Source organism: Rosa rugosa, chromosome 3 (genome assembly GCF_958449725.1).
Source record: "Rosa rugosa chromosome 3, drRosRugo1.1, whole genome shotgun sequence".
Taxonomy (NCBI): Eukaryota; Viridiplantae; Streptophyta; class Magnoliopsida; order Rosales; family Rosaceae; genus Rosa; species Rosa rugosa.
This window is the reverse complement of record NC_084822.1, coordinates 24,938,726-24,949,640: the sequence shown is the minus strand read 5'-3', so window position 1 is coordinate 24,949,640 and position 10,915 is coordinate 24,938,726. Positions and strand designations below refer to the sequence as shown.

At 37.7% G+C, this 10,915-nt stretch overlaps 1 protein-coding gene across 1 annotated transcript; it reads right to left on the bottom strand.

The window, feature by feature from the left end:
- Positions 1 to 4,216: 4,216 nt before the first annotated feature.
- Positions 4,217 to 8,584, bottom strand: LOC133738501 (uncharacterized). The gene is made up of 6 exons (XM_062166058.1): positions 8,395 to 8,584; positions 7,535 to 7,747; positions 6,714 to 6,809; positions 5,428 to 5,573; positions 4,868 to 5,087; positions 4,217 to 4,657 (listed from the first exon to the last, which is right to left on the bottom strand). The coding sequence occupies exons 1-6, from the start codon at positions 8,527 to 8,529 to the stop codon at positions 4,466 to 4,468; spliced, it is 1,002 nt and encodes a 333-aa protein (XP_062022042.1). The 5' UTR covers positions 8,530 to 8,584; the 3' UTR covers positions 4,217 to 4,465.
- Between the last annotated feature and the right edge of the window lie 2,331 nt (positions 8,585 to 10,915).

Genomic DNA, 10,915 nt, shown 5'->3' with positions numbered 1-10,915 from the left:
ACGGTCTGTACAGTATGCATACGTATATACAGTTGTACGGTATGCATACGTATACACGATCTGTACGGTATGTATACGTATATACGGTATGTACAATTTCATACCGTAGCCGAGCTGGAAGTTGGTGGGCCGATTGGTAGGTCCAAATAGTAAGCCCAATTGTTCGGCCCGAATAGTAGGCCCAAATGTTAAACCCAAAGTGGTTTGGGCCGGTTCGAAATGTGGATGGTCCGATTTCTTCAGGCCCAATTGGCCAGCCCTAGTGCTTAGCCCAAGGATTGAGCAAGCCCAAGTCATCATCATTGGGTGACATAATTAATTGGCGTGCTTTTGGGGATGATTTGTTTTGAGTGATGCATCTCTATGGTTGTGAAGAGTGGTGCATGCTTAAGTTTTACTATGGAGATTTACCGTGATGCTAATTGAGTAGCGAAACACTTTGTGAGAGTGTTTACTGTGCTTGTATGCCAGCACAGAGTGATGATCTATGTGAAGATCTATGTGATGATCTATGTGAAGATCTATGTGAGGATCTATGAGATGATCCATGTGATGATTTTGTGTAATTGATGTGGATTGATGTTGAACAGTTGTGTTGTGCGTTTACGTTTGTGATGAAAGGATTTAGTGGCCATAGGAATGTATTTTTATACAAAGGGTTGAGGCTCTGTAGATTACTACAGATTTGGAAAAGATGGAGATTCTATGGTTAGGTCAACCTTAATCGAGAGGAATTGACTTACGCTCAAATTTCGGGACGAAATTTCTTTAAGGAGGGTAGATTGTAATACCCGAAAAAAATCCAAATTAAATTCCGTGGATTTTTAGAAATGATTTCACGATAGTAGGAGCGAGTACGAAGCTTGGAGAAGTCGTGGAATTAGTTCGAACGATTTTATTTTCGAAAACGAACGTTTTTAGGGGGTCAACAAAGTTGACTTTTTATACGTTCAAAATTTGGGAAAACTTCCTTCATGAAAGTTGTAGAGCTCGTCGATACGAGTTCGTGGACATGTGGAACGCAATATTCGGAGTTCGTATGATTAAGTTATGAATATTTTAAAATTGGGTTTTTTCTATAAATAGAGAAATTTTCCAAATTCTTTCATTAAGGACGAAACTTTTCCCTTTTTGCTAAATAGTCCCTCCGGTTCTCTCTCTCTCTCGATCGAAAACCCTCAGACCCGGAACTATTCGACTGACCCGACCCGGACCCATCTCCGGCCTCCGGCGTCCTCCGGCCACGACCCGGCCCTCCTTGTGATCGCCGCAAGCCGCCCAGTCGCCTGGTGCCACTTTCTTGCACCGCCGTTGCCCCCAAACCTGGATCGAAGCGACCCCAGGCGAAGTAACCGACCCGACCGGATCTCATCGACGCCGGCGTTGCACGGGCCGATCCTCCCCATTTTCGTGATCTCCTCCTTCCCCTGATCATCCTCATATCCTCCTTGCTTGACGATTTGGAGTGTGGAGTGAAAGATCACGAGTTGAAGATTTCGACGTCCCTGATTCAATCTGGAATCTGATCAGACGCACGAGATTAATCCAACTTCAACGCTTGATCTAGGACGATCTAGGCCGAACCAGGCTTAGCTCCAGGTATGAAAGTCGACCACCCTTTCATTTTGAACCAGTTTGTAGTTGGTCACTTTGCCATCTGAGGTGGTTGACCGGCGTTGACCGCCGCGTTGACCGCCCACTGACCACCGTTTGTGGCGGCGCATCAGACCATATTTCGAGTTTTCATTATCTAGGCGATGATCTATGCATCCATACGAGCGTTTTGATATATAACATGGTCATGTTAGAAAAAGTTGATAAATAGTGGATTTACGTTTTGACGTTACTATTTAACGTTTTTACGTTTATCTTCGGTTTACGATCTGTGAAGATCTGACCATCGGTTTTGCTTCAATTTTGGATATGTTGATCGTATGACTGTCCCGGTGACCTTGTGAGGTCACGGGCGAAGATCCGACCGTTGGATCTTCGTATAATTGAGAAATAGTGATTCGGAAGGCGATTCGTGAGAATCTGACCGTCAGATTTTCATATAATTTTGTGGAGATGTTAGTAAAGGCGATTCAGGAAGATCTGACCGTTGGATCTTCGTGATAATTTTGGAGGATGATCCTAAAGGCGATCCGTGAGGATCCGACCGTTGGATCATCATTAAATTCAGATCCGACCGTTGGATCATCGTTTAATTTGAATCTGAGCGTTGGATCGTCGTTTAATTACATATTTGAGTTGTTGGCTAAGTCAAGATCATTATTGGACTAGGTGATTGACGGTTTGAGTTGGTGGACGATTGTGGATCGTATTTTGAGCTGAATTGAAGACGCAGCGGGATTATCGAGGTGAGTAAACCTCACGTGGTTCATATTACGAACCCAATACAATTAATTGCTTTATTTTGTTGCAATCATATGAACTATTGTTGGTGTTACTAGACATTCCTGTGTGAATGTCTGTATATATATTATTACGTGAAATAATATGTATTGTTGGAGTTGTGTTGAGTTATTGTTGAGAAACAATATATTGTGAGAGATATTGAGTTTATTGTTGAGAAACAATATATTGTGAGAGGTGTTGAGTTTTATTGTTGAGGAACAATAAATTGTTGTGATCTGTGGAGATCACTAGGTCACGAGGTGACCATGGCATCTATTAGTGAATCACGCTCTCGTACCGGGCTGGTGGTTATTAATAGTATTAAATCGTAATCACGTCTGTGGCCGGACGAGTGGTTACGTTCAGTTAGAGCTCTAGTCTGTCTGCCAAATGTGGAGTGACCTTATGAGTGAAATTGAGAGTAACTCATAAGTGTCAATATATATATGGTAACCTTATGAGGGAAATTGAGAGTAACTCATAAGGGTCTATATATATATATGAGTCTGTCTATCAAATGTTGGGAAATCTTATGAGCGAATTTGAGAGTAACTCATAAGTGTCTATATATATATATGAGAGTGAGTGATCTTATGAGCTAAATTGAGAGTAACTCATAAGTGTCTACATATATATATGAGAGTGAGTGATCTTATGAGCTAAATTGAGAGTAACTCATAAGTGTCTATATATATATATGAGAGTGAGAAAGTAACGTGGGTTTGTGGTAGTCTTGAAATCTAATAAATCAACAGTTCTTTCTTGTTTACTCATACTGGCTGTAAAAAGCTTACCGGGTTTTGTGTTGTTGCAACTCCCGGTACACTATTCAAATTGTGTAGCGGGTAATCCTACAGGACAGGAGAACCAGGACGGTGATCGTGCGGTTAGAGCAATTGTTAGAGTTTTACAACAATTGTAAGTTGTGAGGTGTGTTATGCTCATTTGAGCTTTATAATATATTGTGAGAGTGAATTGTAATAATGAACTCGAAGTTTCGAGATTTGGTTTTTTGTAATTGTAATTATTCAGGTTTCGGATTTGAATTTATTATTCAAAATTCGGGGCGTGACAACTCCGATGAGGAAATACTCTGGTAATGAGCCGTTTTTTCATTTGTAGAGTTAAACATGTTTGTCTTTTTTGTATTTTGTTTTTTTTTTTAATCAATTTAGAGTTAGATGTGTTTAGACGAATGTATTAAAAAGCGTGCCTGAGGCGCAAAAGGCTTTATTCTTTGTATATTTCGCCTCAGATTTCATTTTCATCACAAGGCGTATAGGTGCAGAAGGCGTACTTCTAGGCTTGAAAAGCGTGGTGAGGCGTGAAAAACATGATGGAGGCGTATGCCCAAAAAAAAAAAAAACTGAAGATGGTAGATGAGTTTTGAACTTCTGCGTTGTCTTGGAGATGATTTCTGCCCCAAGTCGTGATAGAGATTGAGATAAAGGGGTAGAACTGAAGGAGAGAGAGTTGGGCGCTATATGCTGTGGTTTTGTCGCAGAAGGACGGCAATGTAACATCTGGAGAGAGAGAGAGAGATAGGTTATGATCGAGTTGGTATATGCACCTCAGAACAGCATAAGATGACTTTCACAACAGTTGGTTTGTGCTTAATTGATTGAGGACGTTGAGAAGCAGCTTTGGTGAAGATTATATAATACCGGCCTCTTGATATATACAATCAAGTAATACTGGTTAATCCTCCTATCAACAATCACATGTAATTTGAAGGATTATTATGGTTTTTTGAAAGACTACTCTGGTTGATCCTTATCTATTCGTCTTCCAACTTTCCTAAATACTATATATCTGTTAAGATACAATTAGTGGCACACTACAATACAAACACTTTTGTTTTCTATATACATAATTAGTTGTTATTTTTTCTATATACATGTGTTTTACTAAATTTGTCTTTAATACGTACTTATTTTATTATGATGCAAGGCTTACGCCCCATGCCTCGAGGCTTACACACAAAAAAAACACACACACACAGAGACATATACAAGGGGCAGGATTGAACTATAGACCGACCCAGAGATACTCAGCTGTGCCTAGTGAGTTACAACATATAACTGAACTTCTGCTTGATTAGAAGTTGAGCGCCTTCAACTAGCCTCTTTACCACCTCTGCTGCAGGTAAAATTTCCTTGATGAGGCCTACACTTTGGCCAGCATACAAAACCATGCTTTCAATGTCACCAGTTGTCGTCACATTTGGCACTGTACCGCTAAGACGACGGATTTCTATTTCCTGTTGGTCAGTACACCTCAAAAATATGTCAAGGGTTCATGGGAAACATTTACAGTTTCCAATTAATTTTCAGTTGTGCAGGAGACAAAAGTTATCATATAAAATTAGTGTACAGAATCAAAGATGAAATCATTAGGAAAAAAATTAATTATTGGGAGATGACTTCCATGGAGGCCTTGACTTGACTAGTATATCAACATGGACTCTTACCCTGTCATGTATTGTTGTTCGACCAATGACTGGCTGATTAGCTTCGGTTTCATGAACAGGAAGAGACTTCCAATCACTGAAGAAAGGCGTCTTTAAAACACGATGTGGTGCTCCGGGCCATCTTGCACGACCAAATATATCAGTGTACTCAGTTCTGTCATATTCAACCAACTTCCTCTTGTATGTGGGATGAGCATAACTTTCCTCAGTTGCAAGAAACCTGTAAAATGTCTGGATATCAAAATTTAAATTTTTCAACTACAAATTATATTTTAAATATTTAAAATTTCTGTTACTAGTATCAATAAAAGTCAACAATAAACATAAAATCACCCAAATTCTTATGAAAAACCAATGACTATAAACTAAAGTAAAAATAATACTGTAGCAGAAATGGGTCCTTCATTATAAGGAGGCAAGATTTTACAATCTGGAAATGTTTTCATCCCAGAATCTAACATGAAAAACTGCATCATAACAATAACCAAATAACCCAAAAAACTTATCAAGTTCATATATATATATATATGCTCAATAATGACAGTGATGGGGTATCAAACCTAGTGCCTAGGCAGACTCCTTGTGCACCAAGGGCAAGGGCGGCAACATATCCACGAGCATCCACAATACCACCTGCCGCAATGACAGTTATATTTCGATCTCCAACAAGATCGACTACCTTTGGCAACAATGAAATCAAAGCATCCTGCAATTTTAAAAATAGTAAAAAGTAGATGGATGTCAACACTCAAGTAATTTCAACTCATGAGTATCAAGGAATAGAGAAGAATGTGAAACACGAACAATTCCTACTGGTTCTCCCTGAACCTATATATTACAGAAGCAGCATTTCTTCAATCTCCAGTATCCATAGATCTGTGCCATAGTATATAGGACCAAATTATGGCACTGTGATGAGCACCATATCAGAGTATCCAGAGTGTTTTTTTCCCTGAGATGGGAGTATTGGTGTGAAGCCTAGTTTGGTGAGAAGCCTTGGAGAGATTCCTAGTTCACAGTTTTCTATTTCTATCCTAACAAATCTGTATGTTATACGCTCTAAACTTTAGAGTTTGTTGATCCTGGTGTCTAGGCAGTGAGTATACTGCATCAGACTGCACATACAAACAACTCCCTAACCGTTATCCCTAAGCTTTGAGGAGAATTTAAAGTGCATTAATGTTTAATATTACTAAACACTGTAGTAAAGATAGATGTTTAACAGTCTTCAGTATGTTACTTTGAAATATATTGTTAGCACACCTCCTAATAACTTAAGCTTTTGGGACTTGGTTGTCTTCCATAGTACATGAATGTCTGAACCCAACTTTTGAAAGCTACTAATTACAAGATGTAATTGGTTCTTTCTTCAACATGAAAAGGTGGTGTATTCAAGTAGCGCACATCTTTAATAGCCTGAAAGCTTATTTTCAATAACCTATATAAAACTGATGAACAAAACTTATCATCCATTGTATTTACTTCAACAGGCACACATGCCAAAAAAAACAATTTCTGGCTATATATTCTTAATCTTGTAAAATGACTGAAAAGGATATTTGATATGATAGAAGTGTGTGTGTGTGTGTTGGCAGCAAGTGATCAAAGGTACAAGATCATCCTGAGTGAGTAAATTATCTAACAAGAGACTTGACTTCTTTTTTCCCAGTCGATAGATTTGACCCTTTCTAGGAGAATATCATCATATGCATGTTTTAAAAGGTGAAGTACAATTTCCCACTCCCCTGAACCAAATTTACATTTTCTTACTATTTCTCAAACAAAAATCTTATATCAATGTTTTTAAGGAAGTAATTCAAATTTTGGATCTAGTAAGCACTCTTACCTGACTGATCACATGCCCTCCTGCTTCACGTCCTTGGACGATAATCGCATCTACACCAGCATCGATTGCTTTTTTTGCCTCCTCCAAACTCCCTACCTGCCTCATATATGTGCAAGTCAGTAAAGTGTTCCAGGAAGAAAGAAAAAGGAATCAAGCCAGAGATCTATAACTATGCTGCATCCAGCATATGTCTTTATTACTCTGTACAAAGTGGAATAATTGTTACTGGTTTCACTCAGTAAAGGATTCTGTCCCTTGTTTTTTCTTTTGGAAGCAGAAAGCCGTGTCCTCAATGTACTCATATTTTCATATATATTAAGTCCTGGACTTCCAAATCTTCAACAAAATTTTCTTTCAAATTTCAGAAAGACCAGGCTTTCTTTTGCATATGAATTTACTATTATTAGGAGTCACTTCAAATATAGCAGAAATCATATATATACACATGGGCTAGTCCATATCAAGTCATACTCACTCGTTTCTCTATATTTGTCAAATTCACTTTAATTAACTTAGACTAGGAAAGAACTACTGCTTTTTGTTCTTGAAGCTCAAGAAGAATATCCAAAATTTAGTTCTACTATTATTTACTTTGTATCCAGCTGGTTATAATATGAAATTCTTTTTATACAATTTGTCTGTGATACATGGATATTACTCTTAGTCCAAGCTGCAGTTAATAATCAGCACACCTGCAGTGAAAAATTTTAATACACCAGATATCAAATTATTGATGGTTGTATGAGGAGAAACAAAAAATTCCAGCACATAACTTTCTATTTCAAAATATCAATGAGGAAAACATTAACAGGAACACTCACTTGAGGAACAATCTTAACCCCAGAACGATGAGCTTTCGTCACAAGCTCCACAGAACAATCACCCCAGTATACCTGCAGCACTGCTACCTTTTCCTCCAAGATGACGTTTATATTTTTCTCATGCGGAAATGCCAGGACAACACCGACCCCAAATGGTTTGTCAGTTAAGCTTCGAGTCTTACTGATTAGCTCTCGGAGGTAGTCCGGTGATTCCTGGTTAGGCAAAATCCATTATATGAACAATTTAAATCATCTTTTCAAGTGTACAATTAGAAAAGAGTCATATACATATACATATTTTTCTTTTCCAATTAAAAATCACGGAAAGAAGATGGTCTTTTTTTAAAAAAGGAAGAAAATCTTCATTGCAAACTATTGAGAAACCTGGACATTTATACACTCATCCACACAAAGTCACCTTACTCTCTCATATCAAAACTGAGATCCAAGTCCTCATTAGACGTTCATAGCATATATAACCACATAACATAATCTTACATCTATACACACATTCACAGATTAACACTTATAACTAGTGGGTTCAATGAATATGAGTTCATTGCTCAAGTGATTCCAGTAAGGAAAAAAAAAAAAAAATTTGCAACGTTTGAGCTGTACATTGCTACTGTTCCATAAAAGTTCATCCCGTAAAATGAAACCAAAAAATATCTTGTGCTACTAAGCAGTTCTATGTTTGGTTATTAAGATCATGTTTAGCTGCTGAAAAGAAAAGACTTGCAAGAGTTTAACAATTGTACGAGGAAATTTATGACTATTTACCAATTGAGGAAAGAATGTTAAAAAAAAAAAAAAAAAGGGATTTAGGATGTAAGAAGAAGCAAATAGTAGATGAAATATACCCAATCAGGAGCCCTGAGGAAAGCTAGTCCACCAGCATTAGCAACAGCAGCAACAAGCTCCGGTCCAGAAATATCAGGTCCCAATGGTGCCTGAACTATTCCATACTCAAAACCCAGAATCCCATGCCAACCCATCTCTCTCTCTCTAATTACCCGGCCAGAAAAATAACAGATGATGAATACGCATTTGGCGGTGGCACGGCTGCTCAAGTTTCTTTTATTTTGCCAAACCACGTAAGCCATGACGTCAAACTTTCTTAACTTTACATCTTCTTTCCAATTCTTTATTTTTATTTTTAACAGGGAAGCTTTTGGTTTTCAATTTGACAACAGAGACATACATACTATTTAATAATTGTTTATGCGGATATTCTCTTGTCAATTGAAGTTTTTATATAATATATATATATATATATATATATATATAGGATTTTTCTCAGGTAAGGATGTCCTTACCTAAGGTTTAGGTACGGATTTGGTGTTTTCACCCACTTTTCGATCACATTTTCACATCTTAACCGTTCAGTTTTTAGGTCATAATGTATAGATCACCTCTGCAAAATTTCAGTCAAATTGGTGATCGTTAAGGCGTCCAAAACTGCAATTTACACGAACGGACGGAATCTGTCGAACAGGAACCGTTCGTATTTATAATGGTAAATTGCAGTTTTTTATGCCTTAACGATCACCAAATTGGCTGAAAATTTGCAGAGGTGATCTATACATTAGGACCTAAAAACTGAACGGTTAAGATGTGAAAATGTGATCGGAAAGTTGGTGAAAACCGGAAATCTGTACCTAAGGCTAGGTAAGGACGTCCTTAGTGTAGTCGGACTGTATATATATATATATATATATAAATCCGTACCTAAGCTTAGGTAAAGATGTCCTTAGCCAAGAAGGACTGATATATATATCAATCCTTCTTGGCTAAGGACATCCTTACCTAAGCTTAGGTACGGATTTCCAGTTTTTGGCCACTTTTCGATCACATATTCACATCTTAACCGTTCAGTTTTTAGGTCCTACTGTATCGATCACTTCTACTAATTTTCAGCCAAATTGATAATCATTAAGGCATCCAAAACTGCAATTTACACGAATGGTTCACGTTGGACAGATTCAGTTCGTTCTTGTAAATTGCAGTTTTGGATACCTTAACGATCATCAATTTGGCTGAAAATTTGCAGAGTTGATCTATACATTAGGACCTAAAAACTGAACGGTTAAGATGTGAATATGTGATCGAAAAGTAACCAAAAGCTGGAAATCCGTTCCATAAGCTTAGGTAAGGATATCCTTACCTGAGAAATTTTGTGTGTGTATATATATATATATTTTTTTAATTCAAGATAAATTATTATTAATAATAAACTAGCGAACAGAATCACTCAAAAAGACATCTCGTATAAAGTTGGGAACATACAACATCCAGGAATGACGAATATAAAAACTAAGAGTAGCCTAAGCTAAAAGGTGAGCCACCTTATTAGCTCCATGATTGACACAAATTAGAGAAAAACTAGGAAGCCTCCGCAACAAAACTTTAGCCTCCTCCACAAGATAACCAATATGAAAGAGATCCTCCTCCTCCTCCTTCTTCAGAGCATTCGCCAAAACCAAGCACACACTCTCAAAACTAACATGAGTATAGTCTAGTTGAATAACAAACAGAATAGCCTTTAACATAGCTAACAACACATAATGGAATGGAAAAGAGACAACCCAATCTGGGCAAAGCAAAACCAGATAGAAAAGCCCCTGAACTATCACGAAACACCCCCCGGCCACCACGGCAAGAACCAACAAGAAAACAACCATCAACGTTACATTTTAGAAAACCCAAACTTGGACCCTGCCAGCTTAACTCAATGATAGGCCTAGCTTCAGACCTTGAAGCATTTCATTTTTAATAGTTTGATTCAAATCATTTCGTTAAACTCTCTTCTCAAATTATATATATATATATATACAGAACCCCCTTCCAATGAGGGATACCTATTTTTGGCCAACTTGAGGGATAGGCTCCCAGCCCTTGGATCAGGTTTAATGAGCTTGGACGGCTCAGATCGTAAACAGTGATAAACAGTGATTTAACCCTTATCTAACCCCAATTCCTGAACTCGGGTGCGAAAAGGGATCCTCAATTCTTTCGATTTGGCGCTCAGAGAAGATCGGGAAGCGGAGTGAGAGAACAATCAAACAGTCCGCTCAAGAGAGAGATAGAGAGCGTCGAAGAAACAAAGGCTTGTGGTATCCTGATGTTTACTTTCTAAGACAAATCCGGTATGGCTCTTCTTCTGCTATGGTATTTCTTTTCAATTATGTACAAGGACCTCTGTTCTGATGCTTGTTTGATGCTCAATTTTATGGGTTTATCCACATTTGTTATTTTGTTGTTCTAATTTTTGTCATCAATTCACTCTTTATCTTTGATTGTCTATTTGAAAAGAATTAAACTTTTTGAGTATATATGGGAATTTGATTTGATTAATTAATATGGAGGACCTGAAACTCTTTG